Here is a 22,211-nt window from a genome sequence, read left to right as displayed (position 1 = left end):
CTTCTCAAGAGCCACGAGCTAAGTCCCGGCAATCGGCTGTCTAGGCCTATTTGACAAGAATAGATCAACTTTAGTGTCACTCATAGCATTACGTATTCCACTACCCAGACTATTGAGGTCCAGGTCGACCACGCTTGTCTCTTTGCCTGTAAATTCATTATCCCAAATGAAGCATATTAAATTCACGATATGAAATTATAATCCGGTGCTGAGATGGCTGGTTTCAATTTCTGCCCCACTGACCTTATTTGGAAGACCCCTGTCAATCGTGAGGGTCGGGATTCCCTGTGTATGGCTTTCTGCCACCTCCGCGTGGACCACGACGGAGGGAATCAATGAACCAGGAAAACCGTGGCTTTCGACCGCCGCATATGGACCCACCCCAAACGCGAGGTTCATTCCTATGCCAAGGTCTTACAAAAAGTTGTTATCTTCATCCACCCCGCCCCAATCACGACAATAATGGGGAACAATATCTTCGAGCCGTCACCGACCAAATGGCTGCTTGCTGATACCCGATCGGTACCCTCTTAGAAAAGCTTCCGGTATCTATTATGTATGCAGCTACTAGTAGGTGAGAACCAGGTCTGTCAATGTCCATATTTCAACATGTGACTAGCATATCTTTCAACCGATCATATCTACTATTAGGTAACCTCATTCACCCGGGCACATCGCTCATGCCGCGGCTTAAAATCTGCTACTATTACTAGTAATACTACTAGTAGTAGATTAAGGATGACTTATTCTACACACATTCAAGTCCAGGGCATTTTCAATTTCAAGTTGGTCCGACAGTTGTCTACTAATTCCCAGGTCACAATAGAGCTACGTTTATTGTTCTTTAAACTCTTAATAATCTTACTCCTGCTCTCATATTTGATTTTTTGTTGAGAATAGTTCTCCTTGTCCATCCTTGCTTCTACACGTGATTGTGGTTGATCAAACGACCCGACTGGAATGCATGAACCTTGGAAGCAGTAACCAATGGCCGACCAGTTGCATCTTTTTTACATCCAATCTCCAATAGGGAATCCGAGCCGAGTTACCTTGGTATCAGACCCAGACTTTCGAAGGCAGTTTATGGGTGACAGATAAGCAACATAAGATCCGGACCTTTGCCTCCGAGTCACCGTCCTACTACACCTGGCGGGAACTAGTGATGGCGGAAAATAGAGACACAGGCGGTATACAGCAGCTCATATCTCTCGAACTCGAAGTTAGATGCAAGTCGACAAAAGAATCACCAAGCTAGCAGGACTTAGACCTTAAGCTTACGAAATGACGAGTTGGTGGTAATCTTGCAGGCAGTGAGAAATTAGTGCGATAAAAATTACTTGACTCAGTCCTGTGGGCTACCTGGTACTACTATCTGAGGGCTGAGGTTGTTTCTCAAAACAGCACTGGAGACTGCCCGGGTTTTTTAAGTTGAAGATAGAAGATATCAAACATTTTGTTCTTCAATTGAGTCTTAGTATAAATCCGAGAAATCCTAAAGGCCCTCAAAAGACCTGCTTGTTCTCAATTTGTGTGAATATTTTCTCCATATACTGTACAAATAGAGTAAGTTACTCTATGCCTTCTTCTCATTCTGCACTTCCTCGGGCCGAGGGGCATTCCGCCCAGACTGCTGACCAGACAAGAAGCTTACAGCCCCCGGACCAGTGAAATTCTTCCGTCCCGTCGTAATCCAAGTAACCAGGCTGATTAGGCCAATGACGCCAATTGCTGCACTAGTATAATTCATAGATTGATGATCAACCGGCGCCGTACTGGGGAAGTTGAATGTGATAGAGGCAAATAAAAGGAAAATGAGCCCAAAGATATTGAGACCGATAGATACGGGCGTGGAGAAGGCATATGGACCTTCCATTTTGGTAACATGGCCAGTAAAGTAGCCTACCAGTCGACTAAAGAGTGCCATTGCATAGGAGAGATCTGCGATATTCAGTGTTAGTGATGCCCACTCATACTAGCCACGAGTCCACTTACAAAAGCCTTCCGTCGCAATGGAGATGACTGTCTCGAAACCAGTCGTTGTGCCAAATTCGATCGAATCGAGGGCTAGCTGCACCACAAGAGTAAGCAGCACAGCGTTCACTGGAACTTGACTCTTGCTTTCCACTTTGCTAAAAAACGTGGAAAAAGGGAGACCGTTGTCACGAGCAAAGGCGTAGACAGATCGTGAGCCCTCTGCCAGGATGTTGTTTCCGGCTACAATGACAATCACTGCGATCAGGCTTGACAGAATGCATGTGGCGGCTTTGTTTCCAGTAGAGTCATAGATGATCTGAATAACAGGGACACCAGTGCTGCTGTTGGCTGTCTCGGCAATGTCTCCGATGCAGAAACAGAGAGTCAAAAGGAATACAAATCCAGTAACAGCGCCCAAAACCACTGCGAGCACAATTGCCTTGGGAGCCTCCTTGGATGCCGATTTCATCTCCTCCGTCATATGCGAAGGTGCATCGTAGCAGCACATGCCAAAGCAGGCTTGCAAAATACCGATGATAGCCGCCATGCCTGTACCCCAGCCCGTTGTATTCTGGAAGTCCTGGAATACGAAAGACGCTGGTTGCTTGTGATCATTTGTTGCGAGAAGGGTGATGGTCACGATGAGGAAAGAGCCAACATTCCAAATCAAGATAAATTTGGAAATGCGATGGAGTAGGTGGGATCCCCAGATGTTAACACAGGTCCCGAGAATGGCGACCAAATAGGCCACCAGAACCGTCTGCCATCGCTCAATGACATATTCGGGGAAAATCAAGTTTGCCATTCCAAGCACAAAATTTGAGGCAATGTAGTTGTTCGTGGCTCCCATCGCAAGAAGACCTTGGCAAGTGTCAGTATATGGCTCCAATTAGATCGTAGATGACAGGTGCACTCATACCAATAAGCATAAACCATCCAGTCACATATGAAAGGCCTCGTGCATACCTAGGGGGCGTCAAGGCAGCCACCCAGGAGTATTGGCCTCCTGCCACGGGGTACATGGAACACATCTCCGCCATGGGAATCGCCACAGCCAGGGTCAGGAGTGAAACTCCAATAAAACTGAATACCATTACCGGTGGACCCCCAGAGTTGACACCAACAATAAAGACACCGCTGAGAGCGGTCCATCTGAAGGAGTCATCAGTAATGCCTCTTTGTTTCAATTCGTGCTTTAGAGCAGTTCTCACGATGTCACAACACTGAAACTGAACCCAATCATACTAAGCAGTCCAAATGAGCGCTTGAGCTCTCGAAGCCTGTCAGTAAACTTCCCCATCCATGAAATACAGCTGCTTCTCAGAAGGATACCGACCTTGCTCATAGCCCAGATTCTCGAGTCGCACATCCTCGGTGGTGGTGCCTTTGAAGACTTGGTCGTGCTCATCGTCGTTCGACATGGTGGCAACAAAAGTTTCCTATTTCCAACATGCAGAAGTTCGTAATAGAGAATTCAACCTTAATTGTGGGTGACAGCCCATGCTTTAAACTGTCGAAGGCGCCCAATGCACGTCTCCTCCTTCCCCATACTCTCATAGAGAACCCCATGGAGGTCCCATAGTCGCAGTCAGCCCGATAAGATAGATAGACCCTATGACTTCCTGTTCGAGAAGGTCTCCGCGACCGAGGTGGAGACCGGTATGCTAGTCCTGGTCAAGCAGTGAACTTTCTCGGGATTTTTGGGGGGGGCAAGACAGGGCTTCAAGACGCCTACCGATAAGCCGGGGTCGGAGAGCCTGTCATTTGTCGGGAATCCGTCTGACCCAGAGGTCGATATCTGCCAATGGAGGGTTTATCGTGAGTATTGTGTAATAAGAAAACGGCGAAGACGCTTCCCATCTCCTGAGGTTACCCTTGTTGATCTAGTTCAATGATAAAGCCAAGAACCATCCTTGTCGTAGTCTCCGCTTGACCAGTGACCAAGCTTCGCTTTTGCCGATGCCACGGCCTTCTTGTTTCGTCCTGCAGATATTGGCTGCCCCAATCGGATGAGGGAACGGACTTGGACCGAGACGCCTCCTGAGGCAGTCAAGCTGGGGTCCCAAACAGGTAATAGGGCTTAGGGTTTCGGAACGGCCACTTTCCGACGAGTTAGAGAGCGTATTTTTGGATTACATTCCCTGGTATCTGTACAATATGCCAGGTATCCCCCCGTCCGCAGAATCAATGTATATGCAGACAAATCAAGCTTATTTTCAGCCTCGAAACTTGTCCAAAACCCACATTCTCAATTACCGACACGCGATATGATTTTCGTGATGAAATTTTTCACTCATATCCCAGTCATAAATTCAAGCTATTCATTCTATACACGTCTATGATAACTCTCGTATCTACAATACACCTCGGCACCTCTAACATCCTTGGAAAGTACGATCAGATTTCCCCTAGAAACCCCAACGGCCGAGGAAGACCACCTTGGCACTTGGGTCAATGTGGGCAGGAGACCACGAGTTCTCAGCGGAAACAAGTGCATCCGCTTTCCGTTTGCACGTTTGCACATTAATACTTTCTATTTAAACCGCCTCCTACTACTCTTGACACTTGTAGTTCATAGCAACCTCACCAAATTCTCACATCACCTCCCCAGTTACAAGTCCTACTTTCAACAGCCAGAATGACTAAACTTGAGATCTCCGAGCAAATCCTTGCTGGCAAGACATGCCTAATCACTGGCGGTGGCGGTGGTCTTGGAAAAGCCATTGCGACCAAATTCCTCGAGGCCGGTGCCAACGTGGTCATCTGTGATATCAACGAAGAACGTCTCCAGGAAACTTCTGCAGAACTGTCGTCCAAAGGCCCATTGAAGGCTATCAAGGCCGACATCACCAAATTGAACGAAGTCGAGGCTCTTTTCGCCGAACTGATCGCAGCATTTGGGAAGATCGATGTACTCGTCAACAATGCCGCCATTATGGATACTTTCAACCCTGTCGGTGACCTTGAAATCGGTCAATGGGACCGTGTTATGGCTCTCAATCTTACCGCACCTTTTGTCTTGAGCAAGCTTGCTGTTCGCAACATGTTGGAACAATCCACACCAGATGGTCGGATCATCAACATTACATCCGTGGCAGGTCGTGCTGGGTGGGCTGCTGGTATGTGCAGAATCTTCTGTTTTTTTTTTTGTCTATTATGTCTAACAAACCCCCAGGTGCTGCGTATACAGCCAGCAAACACGGTCTTGTCGGACTTACGAAAAACACCGCTGCCTTTTATGGGAACAAAGGTATCAAGTGCAATGCGCTTATGCTGGGCGGCATGGAGACAAATATTGCCGATGTATTCAAGGATGGGATGAACATGGAAGGGTACCAAAAGCTCGGTTCCATTTTCGAAGCCGTCAAAGCCCCCATGTGCGATGTGAATGAGGTTGCCGGCTTTTGTACTAACCTAACCTACGGCAAGGGGGCGGGCATCATCAATGGTGCCTGCATTGCTATTGACAACGGCTGGAGTTGCGTTGTTGGCTAAGAGGAACGTCTACACTCAAAATATTCCCTATGATCTGTTTTCTAGCCGATTTTCCATAACCATGCCTATGTATCATGTTCAATAAAGCGAAATAATTCAATCAACCATTATCTCAGCACAAATTTGACTATCGCTCCAAGGGATTGGGCGGCATCCCAGGTGCCTCTTCCCATTGCTCCGCCCCCTCGGGGATATCCACGATCGCATGCTTGGTCCAAATATGGATAATCCCCTTCATTAATTCCTTGTCCAGATTCTCAAGGCACCCTCCTTTCACATTCGACGTCGCCCTGGGATCGGGCTTCTCGCCTGGTGCGGGGACATAGTCACGGAAACGATGCAACAAACGAGCTCCGCAGTTTTTGCAAAATAAGCATTCCATGTGGCGACCCTTTATAGTAATTCGAGTGTAACTTCCCACAAGATCCGATACAGAGTCCGGGAGTTCGAAATAGGGGAATACGGCTGTAATGCCAAAGGCGGAGGAGCTCTGGTGCCTACACTCTGTGCAGTGACAGGCGTAAATCGCCAAGGGTTTGTCGGCCGAGGTGGCAAACTGAATTTTGGAACATTGGCAACGCGCTTTCATTCCCATTTTGAAGAGAAAAATGGGATTTCGGGGGGCTGAGAAGAGTATTTCAAGAGGTGAGTCTGGGCTCGTGGTTGGAAATGAGGGGTAGATGACTGATTGAATACGAGTTTTGCCGATTGACAGTAACCTTCTTGCGATCATTTCAAGCTATCACAAATCAACACAAGTCTGTATAAAATTCTGTCTTGTCTTCATACATAAATCATCAATAATCCAAAATCAGCATAATAAACTGATACCGTGTTCAGTGGTACAAAGTTTGGGAATGGAGATGGCATCTTCCACACAGCCCTTGCTCTATTGCGCATCTTTTTGCTTGAGAGACATTGCATCAACTTCGAACAACTTCCTTGAAGTCCCACAAATCTTGATTCCACCAAGGTACCCACATACTCCCTTATCAAATATTCAAAGTAAATAAAAACGAGCAACCAAACATGCCCCAACGAGCCCTATCTTGGTTGGGAACGTTCACTCAAATTAAAGACCATATTTAGCTTTGACTAAATGCTTCTAGCGCATTCATCAACCCTAACTATCCAGAGAAAAATATACATTTACAACCTCTCTCTTCCCATCTAACCAATCATCCCAACAGAGCGAGAGATATGCCGTATCTTGACCTCTATCTTTCTGTTCCGCATATGGTGATTTCTCGCACCCATTGTGTGCCTTTCCTCTCATATCAGCACCGGGGACGACTTCATTTAACCGTGAAAGCCCCTCCAGCTGGCACCCATCCTCTGAGCTACGGACAGCGACGTCTTATTCGGTGGATCAGAACGCCACTGCATTCAACGAACACCTAAGCCGCCGTGCTCTGGAAGATCTAGGCCCGAGTGAAGGAGTCTAACTGCACGGGTTATGACATAAGTCCGCTAATATAGAGGGAGGATATTTATGTACCCAACTGCCGTGGATAGGTGGGCCGTCGAGGCAGCCATGTATGAAACTATCCTGGAGAGCTCGCCTTTTCGACCGCACAAGTTGGCTCCTTCCCATCGATGATTGCGAAGTACAAAATTGATGGCTGTGCATTCACAAAAATCTCGATAAAGTCAGCCACTAATTCTTGCTCCGTACCAAAAAACCCAATACGCATATACCCGTAGAGCTGTGGATGGTGGCTGGACCCGTTGAGGAAAAGCTTAGCATGCTTGCTCACACTTTTTACAGTGATGAGGTCGTATTCTGATCGGGGGGGCCTCCATCGAATGGCGTCGACATAACCAACATGAAGTCATCAGACAGCTCCCGTCCAGGAAATCAGAAGTCAATCGGCGTAACCATTGTAGCAGGTGGTAACACAATAATGGTGTAATTGTTATTCAAAGTGCTTGGGGCGGAACAAGATTTTTTTTGATGAGGGGGTTGTCTGACATTGGCGAACTATCCTCCGTAGATGTGGGCTTAATCGGCAAGGCTGCAGCGGTGTTGCATTTGAGTTTGGACCTTTTCTTTCGCTCGCCAGCTTGGCTAAATGGGGCAATTTGATCTATATTTCCGGAATCTTCTGGGTTTTATGGCAAAGCAAAAATACCAGAAGGCGTAACTCCAATCATACGTCTGGTATTGCTGCAGGCAAAGCCACATGGCGTACATGGTAGAGAGAGATGTTGCCTCCGAATTCTTTTCAATTGCATAGTCTGGATACAATGAATACAATCAATCCCGCTTACTCATATCAATATATCCAGCTTTCTCGTACTCCAGAGCTTTACCATGGTTGACTCCCACTCCTATTCCTATTAAGTGTTTTATCCACTCCAAGGGTGATATACCCAACCATTCCCTTGGTTACGTTTTTCGGGTCGGTGGGGACAACATGTATGATGGAATTGAAACCACCCACTGAGTCCATTGAAAAGAAAAGATCTTCCGCGTTTGTAATGCGATGGATTTGGGTGTGAGACGCATAGGGCTCAAGTGACATGATTGCCGCAGAAACCTTCTCCGGGAAACAATCTTCATCTCCATAATTCTGTGGCTATCAGTGGGCCAAAGGGCTCGCAGCCAGGTAGAGCGATCGGTATGAAGATCAGTAACCCCATCTGTGAGTTAGAGATATTCAGTTCCTGTAGAAGTTGTGGGAATGATATGTTGGGCGGAAGGCCCGTGAAGCTGGAGTATGATCCCGTGGCATTGAAGTGCCATATATCAACCGGGGCATCATTGAGAGGCTCACATATAGCCATTTCAATAATACCAATATCAAGCCACAAGGGTATAACTGGCTGGTTTTCTGTTTTAACTTGGCGAAGAGTCTGGGAAGGTGGGTATACGTAAGGCCCTGAAATTCCTTCTGGTGTTAACACCCATGAATCATTTGGGACCACATCGTAATATGGTGTCTCGGAGTAGATAGTATAGGTAGTGTAATTATTATGCCAGCGTCGAGCTATATTCTCATCCTAGCGATTCTGGTTGAGTTTTGTCACATTCTGTCGACATTTTCGAGACATTTTCGAGCTCCGAGCAGTATTTTTGGTATTTTTTTGAAGCCTCTCGGGGTGCGCCATTGCCAGGTAGCCCAGAACTACTAGCGAGAATAGATTATAGAGTATGTGCATTATGAACATAAAGGTATTGGTTATTTCAAGTTTCTATAAGATATAGGTCTTTAAAGGGTTGATTCATATCAATATATAATATTTCGCTCAAGTTCAAGTTGTCGGTAAAACCTTGGAACCTTGGAAGCCCGAGGTCCATTTCAAGGTTCATGCCATTTCCCAATGGCACCGGTAGGAATAATCATAGTATCAGAAAATACTTCTTAGATTGAATAATAAATTCAGTTCAGATGTAGGTTTCAACTCTAGTCCATTAGAATAATATTTAAAGAACACCTAAGGCCCTCTAAAAGGAAAGTCTCGATAGAAATATTGGCCGTGGCTCAAAGCATAACCATAATGTCGGTGATGCTGACCCGACATAGTAGAGACCAACTACGGATTCAAACTTGCTATTTCATCCGTTAATGACGCTCTATTGCATTGGAACTTAGGGAACGAGTGATGTGGCACACTCATCATGTGTTGAATTGACTCGGAATGACGAATCACTAATAGCTTTGACTATCTTCCGAATCACTATGAATTTGAGAACAATCTCAGATATGTCAAAGCAAACTCTTCATTCGTATACAAGACTAGTCACATGAACTTGGAAAAAACGTTCGAAGAAAACATTTAACTCCGTTTAGAGGCTAGATACAGTAGAAGACTTCATGGCAGGACCGACGACGAGGTCCTCCATCTGGTAGTAGGGAGTATTGAATTGAAGAGCCATTTTTTTTTTTACAGCGAGTTAGTTCTATCTAAGCATCTTTATCATTAGGAACTTATAATCACTCGGTCAGCACAGATGATCTTCGTTCTATCATCAGTATGTTTCGAGACAGCCCATTCTATATGAAAACAGCAGCCAGGGGACGTGGCGTAGTTTCTTCCTTTCGAAGCCTCGTCAAGAGGGCTGGCGGCTTCCAGAACGAGTGTGGAAAGGAAAAGTTGTGTGCAATACGAAAATCGCATATCTTGCTCCTCCATATCCATGGATGTTGCAGGTACCGCAGTGCAGTTTATTTACTAAGATATTCAGGTCGCTATCCAAAATTGATCGAGAAAGATCATAACAGGACATGGCTTGCTGCGTGACTCCAGAATGCTGGCTAAGCCAGAGAAAGGCGATTTTTTCGTATCTATCCCGGCTACTCTGGACCCTCAAGTCTCCCTTGGTAAAGCTATCCATGTCGTTCACGTCAAGTACTGGAATGATAAGTTCAGAACCTCCATGCTGTCACTACGGTACATTTTTCACGCATACCCACGGAAGGTCCGCGGACTTCAACTCCTAGAACTGAGACAAGTTGTTAGAAAATCAAACAGGTCGAACATCAAGCTGCTCAAAAAAAACCCGACCTTTCGTAGATCAGGCAAAGAAAATTAATAGACTCCCGACACCTATCTTGAGCAACTTCCATATCCCCACCCGATTGCAGAATTATCTGGAATCAACCCGTCACGCATGGAATGTGCTGAATAAGATCGGAATGCCACATGTGCAGTCTTGGGGGTCATCGTATTCAGTCAAGAGGGCGGTCCTGGCCGCCAACCCCTCATCTGCTCTGCTTCCACCTCTAATATTAGTTGTTTTTTCTGATGAGCGCACTAGACGCTACTTTTAGAAGGTTTGATGGTGTGAGTTCGTGGAATGAGCATCTCACGGGATAGCCGACTAGCATACTAGTATAATACATCTCAGACGATAGGCTCTTTGTTTGACTGTTTCCTGATTTTGTTTCTCCTCTTGTTTCCTGCTTGGCCCTTCGCTCCCTGAAAGACTCTGACTTGCATTAGGGCTGGAGGTCATGCAGGGGTATCATCGGCAAGGCTGCACCGATCTAACCTTTGCTGAGCCACCGTATTTTTGACAGCCACCACACCGTATGGGTGTGAGTGGTGGCTCAGTGCTGGCCTCCCATCTGGCGGCGACTCAAGGAGGGTTAGACTACATTCCTTCTCGGAGAGTTGCATTTTGAAACTCTGTTCTGTTCAGCCTTCCGTCATCAGATATCAGAGGGGAAGCAGCCTTCGGATAAATCCACGCCGATCGTTATTTGGTGCTGCAAGTGCCCGTCTGTCGTAGCTAGACTAGATGCCAGATCGATCCAGTCTTGCAGTTCGAGCTAGCCCTGAAGAAACCCAGCTTGCCTCCACCCTGCGCATTGAACGCCTCTTGACTCATAGCTCTTTCTTTGAGGGTGGTGGGGTAGTAAACAGAGCCACCATCATGGCGAGTCATTCCTCATCACCCATCCGAGACACCCACACTCACGGGTCCTAAAAGTAGTAGATTGCTAGAAATGGCAAAAAAAACAAAAGACAAAAGACAAAAGTAGAAAAGTTGTAATGAAGAGGTGACATGCATCATGGATCGCAACCAGTTAGCGTGCGCGGTTTCCTCCCTCCTCGCGAGGTGATAGGTGTCGGCTGATCGGAGAAGTTGAAGGGGAAGACGAATAGTGGTTGGCTGGATATAACAACCCTGAGCGATCGATCCCCCTCTATGGAGCACTGACCAACACTAGCGGGCACCGAACGGTCGCTGGCGCAGTCGTTAGTGCCCGGGATGTCAGCCACTATGGACGCGGACGCGTGCGAATCACTTTGCGGGATGACCGGGGATGGTCGTCTTCACGCATGACCCCGGGCGATCAACCGCGCCTGGTGTTTGGATCATCGCCCTTCTTTGCCCAGTTGGGGCCAGCCACTGCAGCTGGATCGGGACGGTGCATGATTCAAATTGTAAAGTGATGGAAGTGATGGGGGGAATATCACTCTCCAATGTTTCGCTGTGCCTTGGAAGGAAGCAAAGATACAGCATCTCAGGTCATCCGGCGGTGCCGCGTGGAGAAATGGTGGTGTACCTGGGCAAAGGGGTTTCACCGGTGCCTGACAGATAGTTCATTTAAAAGAAGACGTATCTCTCCCTGTGTCTCTCTTGCTTTCTCTCCTTTTTTGTCTGATAATAGAAGCAAGAGAGTGATTATTATTCTCTTCTCTTCTTTTCTTTTCTTTTCTTTTTTTTTCGGTCCGCTTTCCGACTGTCTCCAGTGTACTCCGTATCAGCACGACATACAGATCAATCTCCAATCCTATCGCGCCGGCCCGCTGACTAGCGAGGCCCTCAATTTGCGATTTGCGCCATATGCCCCACAGTTGAAAACCCGGGTTTGCAGTGGTCTAGAACAGAATCACGGAATAACGGGAGGACGGAAGTCACTGGCTTGATGCCACCAACCGCACCGTCTCAGAAGGGAGGATTGAGACTGGATCCAGAGTGAGTCAAGCAAATCAATCCCGGAGGATATTCATTGGCGCGTGTACGGCGGAAGAGCAAAAAGGGACAGTTCGATGCAGGAGAGTTGTGAGTGATTAAGTGAGTGAGCGAGTGTTGGTGTGTGGACGGAAAGAAAAGAGTGTGTGGAGCCAATGACGACATGCGCGGGCCGAGAGACCAGGCAGCCCCGGATTAGGAAAGCCACAATATTTTTGAGGAAAGAGCGACGCACTACACACATGGAACTAATCGTACCTTCTTATTATGGCAGATGCGAAGGAAACAAGTAAAATATTCCCGTCCCTCTTCCTCTTCCTCCGATTCTTACCCCTCCTCCCTTACTTCTCACGGCAGTAAGTCTTCCTCGTCATCTTCTTCTTCTTCTCCAGCTCCACCTACACTCCACCACCACCAACAACAACACACACAAATTCAACATTCTCCGTCTCCGCTCGCCTCCGCTCGACACGTGTGACATTCCCGGTTTCATTTCATATCATATCTGATCGCCTGCATCTTAGGCCTCTCCTCGGCTTCTCCTCGTTCGCTGCCCTATCGTCCGCGCGATCATCTTGAGAGTCTATTCCTCAAGCACGGATACCCCACTCCCGTCTCTCTCTCCTCCTTGCGAGACTTAACGGCCACTTCATCCGCTTATAACCCACCTTCCCCCTCCCTTTCGCCTTCTCCACCCCCTCGTCGTTACCGTCCGCACTACTCCCGACGCTCCGATCCCCCAATAGACGCCTTTGAGTCTCTATCTCTATCCTCTTCGTCAACTCGTCCCATTCCAATCCCCCGCCGCCGAGGTTCACTCTACGAGGACGATCTCCCCGTCACCCCGCTCACTGGCCGTTTCGATAAACACTCCTACTTCGAAGATTGGGAGCGTGCCTCGTCATCCGCAAAGTCCAGACAGCTCTCTACTTCCCGATCAGGTTATCGTTCTCGATATCCAAGAATGAGATCCGATCATTCACCCTTCGTCTCACCAGTTGGCTCCCCTGTCATGTCTCCACGACGCCCCAGCTCCCCACAGCCCTCGCGCTCTCGCACTCAAAATCCCGCCAAGTCCATGCCAGGTTTTCATCTCGGCAACCTGCCTCGCTTCCACCCCGCCGTCTATCAGTCTTCTCCTTCCGGCCACAACGTTGTCGGTCAGCCTCCGTCCCCTCGCCAAACGCGGCAACACAACTACCGGCCCTCAACAAGTTCCCGCGATATGAAATGGCAATATCGTGATCTTCTTGACGGCTCCCACCAGAGCCCTGACGCTCCCCGTCTTGACCCTCTCCTCAGCCCGGGTCCCGTCACGCCCTTGGCTCTTGAAGCCAATGACTACCTCGCAGCCGGGTCCTCCGGTGCAGCAGACCAACGCACCCCTCGAGAAAATTCAAAGCCACAGTCCGGACCTACACCGGATATGATTGATAAACTGATCGCCCGCGAGAATGAAAAGGCTCGTAAACGCAAAGCGGCCTTCAGTCGGTGATAGGGAGTCTTTTGCTTGCATTCTTCACTGATTCGTCTTTGTTCCCATGCTTTGCATGTTCTCCTCTGCGTGAACTCGCTGGAGCTGCTGCTACAGCGTCAGATATTGGTGTTCTTATGGTCATTTCTTTGCGTTTCATTTTCCTATTCCCTTGCGGGCTCGGAGTAAGGCCACATCATCTTCACTCTACTTCAAAACCGATACCAGCTTGGCATTGCCATGCCTGGAATTTCTTTCTTTGGTACGGTTGAACAGTACACACCCTTATTTGCCCCAGATCTTATGTTCCTTCTGCATCACGATTCATGTATCTACAATACCCAGAGTCCACACACCGTGACTCAAAAAACCGTTTCATACCCTCCGCCATTGACCTACTTATTACATATTCTCTATTGGTAGTCTTTCTTTCTTTCTTTCTTTCTTTCGTTCTTTCGTTCTTTTGTTCTTTCGTTCTTTCGTTCTTTCTCCTCATTTAAGTGTACCCCAAGACAAGTAGTTCCTATATGGGAGATCTACATAGTACCGAGATTCTGGGCGTAGTGGACGGTGGCGTCAATTGGCTTTCTCCGTCCAATTGGGGCCAGGTGTCAACCTTCCCAGGCTAGCATCATGCATGATGAAGTGTTCAACCACCAGCACCAAACGTAGCCGCCGGACATTTAATCCTACAAACCTTAATCCATCGTTCTCTTGATTACAGCCCAAGCATCCGGTCATATTTCATTTTATTTGAAACGGATTTTGTTCGACTTTTACAGATATCTCGGCATTCTGCGATAGGAGAGGGTATTACCCGTCTAGATGAGACTGACGTTGAAACCTTCATCAAAGTTTTATGCTACTCCTTTCTATAAGTTATTCCATTCCCATGGATTTTATATCCCGAATGGGTCTAGTAATTCAGTATGTTGCTCTTTCCGTGGTTTGCTGGAAAAGGACGACCCTATTTAGGATGCAGCTCCTCAGGCAAGCACCCGTGCTGAGTATAACAATGCGCCCTTCTTCTCTTTCCATTTTCCTTTCTCTTTCCCTTAACTTCATTCCCCTAAAAGTTCTCATTGCCTCCGTTCTCTTCATCCCCATCCTCGTATGCTTCTTTTTATCGCGAACTTTTCTATATCATCACTTTCTGCTCCTTCTCTTCCTTTCCCCCCCAACAACTGACCTTCGCCTATATGATTCTGCTCAACCTCAAGTCATGGGACTCTATGCTCATTGCTCGCTCGAACTGCTGGCGATACAAGGTCGCCTGATAACCATGCTAACAAACTGCAATAGAGACTTCCTTCCTACCTGGGCCTTTACAACCCTGCCCTCTACCCTCTCCTTCTCACACCGCGCCACTGATACATAGGTACACTTTAGACTATAGGCCGTAGGCCGTAGATCCCAGTACTCCTAGCACATACTGCCTAACTTACACTATCCCCGACTTCGGTGAGTCCATCCCCCCTGTTTTTGATATTCACCGGCAGAAAAAGCGAGCAATGAGCCACGAGTACGACTTCATGAATGAGCAAATCCCAACCTTTAGCCGATGCAGGAACATACTTTTTAGTATAGTTCCTAGTTGAACGCCACCAGAATCGACACCTGAGGCAACAAAAGCGGAGCTCCGGAGGTAAGTCCTCGCTCCCCGAAGGAACGAGTGATGCGGGGCCTTTCAGGGCTTAATTTGAAGAAGCAGCTCGACCCTCCTTCTCTCCTCCTCAATTGCTCCAGATTCCCCAGAGTTCTGTCCCCGGAACATTCGTCAACACTTCCAGCACCTCTTCCCTTCGTCCCGATTGTTGGAATTGTCGCTAGACACGCACCTTAGCCCGTCGCACGCGCTTTACGCTAAATCAGATCAAGGCGCCGCTGACGCATCACTCTCTTCGATCTTGATTCAAAATGTCATCGGCGCAGGCGCCCGTGCAGGATCTACCTACAGCTGTCCCCACTGCGACGAGTAAGAAGGACTACAAGGGTTTTGTGGCGGGTGTGTTTTCCGGAATCACAAAGCTGAGTGGTAAGTTGAGCCTCGAAACCATACTGCGCCTCTCTTGTTTCGAACCAATTAATCTTTCCCAATTGTTGTCTGCTCTCTGCTAACGAATCGTTACCTCAAGTTGGTCATCCGTATGTTCTATACCGGCCCCCTGCTCCGACCGATTCACCTAGCGTGCGCGATAACTAACGGCATACCCGATAGATTTGACACCGTCAAGGTCCGCCTTCAGACAAGCAAAGATGGCCATTTCAAGGGACCATTGGATTGTACGCTACAGACAGTGCGGAAGGAAGGCATAAGGGGATTATACAAGGGTGCTACCCCGCCGCTGGTCGGATGGATGGTCATGGACTCTGTGTGAGTACTGTCCGAAGGGCGACGAACGAGCTGCAGCTTTGAGCAGGAACTAACGTCAAGAGAACAGTATGCTGGGCTCATTGACACTATACCGGCGACTACTACTCGAAAATGTCTTTTCGAAATCTCATCTACGCCCTTACATCCCCTTCTGCCGCAGCCAACCTGATCTCAAGACCCTCCCATCCTTTGGTCACGGTATTGCAGGTATCATGGCCGGTATAACCGTCTCTTTTATCGCTGCGCCCGTCGAACACATCAAATCCCGGCTTCAAGTCCAATACGCTGCGGACAAGACCAAGCGCATGTACAGTGGACCGATTGACTGTCTCCGCAGAATTGTATGTGAAAGAAACAAGGACTCCGAAGTAGTATCCCACTGTAATCGGCCAGCTAACGAAGGAACAGCTTAGCACACATGGCATCCGCGGTGTGTACCGCGGACTCTTCGCAACCATACTATTCCGCTCCTTCTTCTTCTTCTGGTGGGGCTCATACGACGTTCTCAACCGCTACATGAAGACAAACACCGACATGTCCACACCTTTAATAAACTTCTGGGCAGGCGGGATATCAGCCCAGATTTTCTGGCTCACCTCCTATCCATCGGATGTGGTGAAGCAGCGGCTCATGGTTGACCCGCTAGGCGGCAAACTTAATGACGGAGAGAGACAGTTCCGAGGCTGGAAGGACGCAGCAAAGACTGTCTACCAGGAGCGTGGCTTGCGAGGATACTGGCGTGGATTTGTACCCTGCTTCCTCAGAGCATTCCCGGCGAATGCGATGGCCTTGGTCGCATTTGAGGGAATAATGCGCATGAATTTCTGATCTGATTTGTATATACCTAGAAGCGCTCATGAAAAATATAGACTAGACTCCGAATCGTTTTACTAGCGGATTGTTCTGCCTAATGCATTGCTTGCAGAATTCCGGTTTTGCAAAGCTCTTGGCGTAAATTTGCCAGCCAGGATACTGTGGGTGTTGTTGGTAGAACTTTGAATGGGAGGGATATCCTACTAGTAGTAGTAGTAGTAGTAGTAGTAGTAGTAGTAGTAGTAGTAGTAGTAGTAGTAGTAGTAGTAGTAGTAAAGATGTAGTATCAGATACCTAGATAGTAGCTGTCGAAATTGCTATTGAATTGACCACGCAATTAGCCACCCCGTCACACATTATGGCTATTGAATTCGCCATTGGCCAACGATTTGATCTCATAACTGGAGTATGCGACGGCCCAGATGGAATGTTGATCTCTTGGCCGCGTTCGGCCACCGTCGGCCTCCGGCAAGCTGTTTTAGGGATTCCGCCAGAACAGAGGGATTGTCTCCGATTCGCAGCTGCCAGCTGTCATTGGATCAGCGCGTGGCTCAGGATGTTTCCGTGCTGATGATTTGCCCATGGTCGGCTAGCAGGGAAGTGTCGTAGATTAGGAGGAGTGGTGGAGCAGTTAGTATGGAGGCATCCTCTTTCCGGAGAGCGACGGGCAATCTCAGGCTCGAGCCTTCACATTTCCTATTTTCTTCTCCTTTCCCTTTCCCTTTCCCTTTCCCACTGGTATAGAATAGACGGGATTTTGATTTGGTTATAACCTTGTAGTCTCACGGTTTCACCATCTCATCATCTCACGGTCTGGGCCCTCCGGCTTACCTCAGGCACGGGTGATCGACAACAAGTGGACGTTGGCATCAGCCAAGACTTCACATCGACTTGAACCTGGTCCAACAATCGGCAGGAAAGGGAACGGCCATGGCCGTCGCACGCTCGATGCGACGAACGAGCCCAATCAGCCTATTTCTGGCGGCACTGCTTGCTTTCGGATTTATCTGTTTTATCCTCACTCCTTCAACCTCTTCTTCTCCCTCCACACCCGCCGAAGCGGCCTCATCGCGTCAACGTCAACAAAACGCCGCCGAGCATCACCTCTCCCCACCCACACAACCCTTCCTCAAATCGCAATCCTACCGCAGTGATGGCAACCAAGCTCCCCCGCCCGTGGTGCACTACAATCTCAACAACCTAACCAGCACAAGCGACTCCATCGCCAACAGCGAGCGCATCCTCATCCTCACCCCACTCGCCCGCTTCTACCAACAATACTGGGACAACCTAGAGAAACTGAGCTACCCCCATGAACTCATCTCGCTGGGCTTCATCGCACCCAAAACAAAATCCGGAAATGCCGCAATTGCAGCCCTGGAAAAGGCCATCTCGAAGACCCAAAACGGACCCATCGAGAACCGCTTCGCAAGCATCTCCATCCTCCGTCAAGACTTCGACCCACCCCTCACCTCCCAAGACGAAAAAATCCGGCACAAACTCTCTGCTCAGAAAGAGCGTCGCGAGTCAATGAGTCGCGCCCGGAATAGCCTCGTCTTCACCACCCTAGGCCCCAGCACATCATGGGTCCTCTGGTTAGATGCCGACATCGTTGAAACACCCACCTCGTTAATTCAGGATCTAACAAGTCACAATCAACCCGTGATCGTCCCAAATTGCTTCCAGCGGTACTACGATACTCAGTCTCGCAAGTGGGATATCCGCCCATACGACTTCAACTCCTGGATAGACAGCGAGCAAGCCCAGGAACTGGCCAAACAAATGGGCCCGGACGATATTCTGCTGGAGGGATACCAGGAGCTACCCACCTACCGCACGCTAATGGCCTACCTGGCCGATCTCAAGGCCCTCGATCCTCGACGTCTCCTCGCTCTCGACGGGGTCGGTGGTACCGCCTTGATGGTCAAAGCCGATGTCCACCGCGACGGCGCCATGTTCCCTGCCTTCCCGTTCTTCCACCTCGTTGAAACAGAGGGGTTTGCGAAGATGGCGCGTCGATTGGGGTACGAGGTCTTTGGGCTGCCGGATTATCTCGTAAGTGGCCTATCTCCATTTTTTATCGTGTCCACCTTGACTAATATTTCCATCAGATTTATCATTATAACGAGTGAATGGGTCAATCCCACCACCTGTAGCTAGCATGTATGAATGTGTGCATCGCGCGCTGAGCGCAGCGGTCTGCATCGTATCTGTTCTTGTTGTGAGGGAATGCATTTTCATCAACATGTGTCCGGCGTTTTTGTTCACCCAGGCCAAATTAGCGTCTTAGGGTCATTTTCAATATCTATCTTCGTCTTTCTCTTGGTCATACCGAGGACAAGCAGCTTGATTTTTTTCTCTTTTGCGTGAAGACATTGTGATCTTTGTTCGTTGGAGTCGGGCGTGCCATCTATCTATTCCTTCCAAGCTTGGAAGCTCAATACACGAATAAGATGTCAGAACCCGATATATTCTGCGCAGTTGTAAATTTTGGACACTACTAGGTTTCTAACTAAATTCTATTCACTAGAAATTAAGATCACCCCTCGCAATTGTCTCTAATATCACGCTGATGCGAGATAGGAGGGGGCAAGAGGGTTGTCGCGCTTGTGCTTCAGCAAAGCAAGTCTAATCCCAAGAGATCCTACGTGACAGACAGTTAGCAAGGTTTAATATCATGATGAATCAGGGACAAATCGACTCACGCAAGCATAATTCCCGCTCCAACAGCGACAGCCAAAAACTGAGTGAGAGTCTTCCGGATCTCGGCCCCCTTGTCCTTACCCGTCTCCAACAACTCGGGGATAACCGCCACCGTACCGACGTACAGGAAGGTGCCCGCAGTAAAAGGCAGAAGCATATCACCCCAGGACAGACTAGTTCCCCAGAGACCAGAGACAGTGCTATCTTCGAGCACATCGCCATGGCCGCCGAACTCCTGCACCGCAATTCCAATCAGAGTACCCAGGAAAGCCCCAACGGCCGTTACAAACTGGGCGCCCATGGCCTTGCGCTTTGAGAAGCCCGACTGCACCAGGAGAGCGAAGTCGCCGACCTCATGCGGGATTTCGTGGAAGAATACGGCGACAGTGGTGGTTGCGCCGATAGTGGGGGACGCATAGAAGGACGATGAGAGAGCTAGGCCGTCAGTGATGTTGTGTGTGAAATCGGCAATAAGGTTGAGATATCCTGCCATCTTGACGCTGGGATTGATCTCCTTTTCGATGACCTCGTCCTTGGTCTCGTCCTGGGCGGATTTGGTTGATTTGCGCTGCTTCAGTTCACCTGATTGGCCGTTGGTGTTGGCGCCGGTAGATGAGGCGACGGTCGAGTCCTCGTGGGAGTGACCGTGGGAGTGGTCGTGGCCTTGGCCGCCGGTTGCGATGCGCAGGGCCTTGTCCATTGCTACGAAAGTGAAGAAGCCGACCATGATGCCAAGTCCCAGGAGGAGATTCTTGTTCGGCTCGACCATGACAAAACTGACGTGGTCTGGGGAATCCTCACCGAGGAAGATCTCCGGGAGAAGGTGGAAGAGCGTGTCACCTAGAAGACCTCCTACGGCGAAGGCAACCATGATTGATAGAGAAGAGGGGTCGATGTTGGGAGGGCATAGTGCCAGGAGGAAGTCTAGAGAGAAGTTATGAGCATTGAGGTTCTGACAGAGGTTTCCCTTTATGTATGTAGCTAGGTTTGATGTAGGACATACTAGGAGGGCCGGAGATATACAAGGTCGCGAGGAGGGAGTTGACGGCCGGGGTAGATGGGAAGAGGACGGCGAAGATTCTCGACATAAGGCTGGCGGTTTCCGGAGTGGTAGCGCGTTTGTGTTCATTGAGAGATTCCACAAGAGGACAATTCTAAAGCAATTAGCCACGCTGTGCTCGGTTGAGAAGAAGCCACTCTCGGCGACTTTTCATTCGGCTCATACCTGCAACTGCTCTTCAATCTGGCTGACTGACAGATCTCCGGGGCGAACATTGGCAGCAGCCAATGCAGAGAACAGGAAGCATCCTGCAGCGAGCGCAAGACCCGTGCGGCGCGAGGGGAAGAATCGTGAAGCCATTGGAGAAGATGTTGGAAGGAGGACAACAACAAGCCGCAGTTCTCGGAGTTGGGGGCGGGTACTTAAAGCGGGCAGCTTATCGCCGGCTCGGACCACTTGATCGGACCCTGCCAAGCCCACTGGCAGCTACAGTACACTAGGGTAGTCCAGAGATATAAGTTCTAGTACTCTTTTCCTTCCAGGTCTCAGATGACTTCTGAGTAAATACTTGATGTAAATGCAATTCTTTTACTTTGAATAATCACTATGGTCGGGTCGCTCTTACAAAAGAGTGGTACTTAATTAAATGGGTCATTAGTATGCACTCTGTAAGAGAACCCATAAGTATTTTCGGCGCTCAGAAACAATATTCAATTTACTATATTATATTCAAACACAAAAATACCAAAAAAATAATAATAAAAATAACTTGACCCAGTTAGTTATTCTACACCTGAACCTACTTGAAGTAAAGCCTGAGTGTCCACTGTACACGCAACTAGTACATGTTTGCACAGGTCTTGGCATGTTTGCCGATAAAAAAGTTTCGATAACGCCGATAAATTATTTGCGTCAACCGAAACCTTGGAATCCTACGAAACCACAGCAAAACAACACAACCAGTCACAATGGGCAAAATCTTACAGAAGAAGAAGAACCGGTCCGGCTTGTCCAAAGCGCGGCCCAAGGACAACCGTCGCAAGAGCGGCAACCGCAAAATCAACATGTTGGGCAACGCCATCATCGCCGAGAACTGGTACGCAGAACTCCCCTCAAGATATACCCAATGTATGCGCAAATGCGGGGGACTAATTCCAATCACTTCGCAGGGACAAGAGCCTGACCCTGACTCAAAACTACAAGAACCTGGGTCTCATGCACAAGCTTAACGCCCCAACCGGTGGTCGCGAACGTCTGCCCAGCAAGATGAACCCCAACGAGACCCCGAACTCGCTACATATCGGCGACAGCGGCAAGAACGTGCAACTCGATATTGGCGAGACGAGGGTCGAGCGCGATCCCGAGACTGGCGCTATTCTGCGTGTGATTCGCCCCGAGGATGAGATGGTGGTTGGCGGCCGCAAGCTCAAGGCTTCGAACCCGCTCAATGATCCTCTCAATGACCTGTCTGACAATGAGGATGCCCTGCATTCTGTCTCTCACTCCGCTATTGTCCGACAACTTGAGCGTCAGGCGGATTCGGAGGGCCAAGGTGTCAAGGCGAAGAAGCCCAGGCATCAGAGCACCCGGGAAGAGGAGTGGGTGATGCGCTTGGTTGAGAAGTACGGCGATGACTTTGCGGCTATGGCGCGTGACCGCAAGTTGAACCCCATGCAACAGAGTGTGGGTGATCTGCGGAGACGGGTTAATAAGTGCAAGAAGGCACAAGCATGAAAAAAGAGAATGTTTGAGGGTTGGAAAAAGGACTTTGTGTTTCTGGCATTCGGTTCGGGCGATACGGCGTTTTAATCTCGTCTATTTTTTTTCTCTTTGGGAATACCTCTGCATCTCTGAGAAGACTCTAGTGAACAATGTATAGTGGTTTGAATTGTCAAATGGGTATAAAATAGGATATTCACAAATGGGATATTGATATTATGACTCTTCATCA

General features: G+C 48.7%; 8 protein-coding genes across 8 annotated transcripts; 5 read left to right on the top strand and 3 right to left on the bottom strand.

The window, feature by feature from the left end:
* Nucleotides 1-1,573: 1,573 nt before the first annotated feature.
* N7533_007164 (putative GABA permease) lies at nt 1,574-3,395 on the bottom strand (the record flags this gene model as incomplete). The annotated part of the gene is made up of 4 exons (XM_057103814.1): nt 1,574-1,938; nt 1,993-2,835; nt 2,894-3,126; nt 3,286-3,395. The coding sequence occupies 4 exons, from the start codon at nt 3,393-3,395 to the stop codon at nt 1,574-1,576; spliced, it is 1,551 nt and encodes a 516-aa protein (XP_056958771.1).
* A 1,217-nt stretch (nt 3,396-4,612) lies between these two features.
* Nucleotides 4,613-5,469, top strand: N7533_007163 (SDR family NAD(P)-dependent oxidoreductase; the record flags this gene model as incomplete). The annotated part of the gene is made up of 2 exons (XM_057103813.1): nt 4,613-5,093; nt 5,150-5,469. The coding sequence occupies 2 exons, from the start codon at nt 4,613-4,615 to the stop codon at nt 5,467-5,469; spliced, it is 801 nt and encodes a 266-aa protein (XP_056958770.1).
* A 1,123-nt stretch (nt 5,470-6,592) lies between these two features.
* On the bottom strand, nt 6,593-7,063 carry N7533_007162 (uncharacterized protein; the record flags this gene model as incomplete). The annotated part of the gene is made up of 3 exons (XM_057103812.1): nt 6,593-6,825; nt 6,867-6,939; nt 6,968-7,063. The coding sequence occupies 3 exons, from the start codon at nt 7,061-7,063 to the stop codon at nt 6,593-6,595; spliced, it is 402 nt and encodes a 133-aa protein (XP_056958769.1).
* A 5,100-nt stretch (nt 7,064-12,163) lies between these two features.
* N7533_007161 (uncharacterized protein) lies at nt 12,164-13,391 on the top strand (the record flags this gene model as incomplete). Its single annotated transcript, XM_057103811.1, has 3 exons — nt 12,164-12,185; nt 12,258-12,368; nt 12,421-13,391. The coding sequence occupies 3 exons, from the start codon at nt 12,164-12,166 to the stop codon at nt 13,389-13,391; spliced, it is 1,104 nt and encodes a 367-aa protein (XP_056958768.1).
* Nucleotides 13,392-15,287: 1,896 nt separating this feature from the next.
* Nucleotides 15,288-16,572, top strand: N7533_007160 (uncharacterized protein; the record flags this gene model as incomplete). The annotated part of the gene is made up of 5 exons (XM_057103810.1): nt 15,288-15,405; nt 15,506-15,515; nt 15,589-15,744; nt 15,812-16,085; nt 16,153-16,572. 5 exons carry the CDS (start codon nt 15,288-15,290, stop codon nt 16,570-16,572), a joined length of 978 nt encoding a protein of 325 aa, XP_056958767.1.
* A 915-nt stretch (nt 16,573-17,487) lies between these two features.
* On the top strand, nt 17,488-18,689 carry N7533_007159 (mannosyltransferase complex subunit MNN9; the record flags this gene model as incomplete). Its single annotated transcript, XM_057103809.1, has 2 exons — nt 17,488-18,612; nt 18,669-18,689. The coding sequence occupies 2 exons, from the start codon at nt 17,488-17,490 to the stop codon at nt 18,687-18,689; spliced, it is 1,146 nt and encodes a 381-aa protein (XP_056958766.1).
* A 496-nt stretch (nt 18,690-19,185) lies between these two features.
* Nucleotides 19,186-20,620, bottom strand: N7533_007158 (Zn(2+) transporter YKE4; the record flags this gene model as incomplete). The annotated part of the gene is made up of 4 exons (XM_057103808.1): nt 19,186-19,201; nt 19,263-20,184; nt 20,264-20,414; nt 20,486-20,620. 4 exons carry the CDS (start codon nt 20,618-20,620, stop codon nt 19,186-19,188), a joined length of 1,224 nt encoding a protein of 407 aa, XP_056958765.1.
* Nucleotides 20,621-21,228: 608 nt separating this feature from the next.
* On the top strand, nt 21,229-21,994 carry N7533_007157 (nucleolar protein 16; the record flags this gene model as incomplete). The annotated part of the gene is made up of 2 exons (XM_057103807.1): nt 21,229-21,356; nt 21,430-21,994. The coding sequence occupies 2 exons, from the start codon at nt 21,229-21,231 to the stop codon at nt 21,992-21,994; spliced, it is 693 nt and encodes a 230-aa protein (XP_056958764.1).
* Nucleotides 21,995-22,211: the final 217 nt, after the last annotated feature.

This window comes from Penicillium manginii (genome assembly GCF_028828005.1).
Source record: "Penicillium manginii strain IBT 31320 chromosome Unknown utg000005l:1.0-5665137.0:1.0-5668048.0, whole genome shotgun sequence".
Taxonomy (NCBI): domain Eukaryota; kingdom Fungi; phylum Ascomycota; class Eurotiomycetes; order Eurotiales; family Aspergillaceae; genus Penicillium; species Penicillium manginii.
This window is presented reverse-complemented; position numbering and strand designations above follow the sequence as displayed.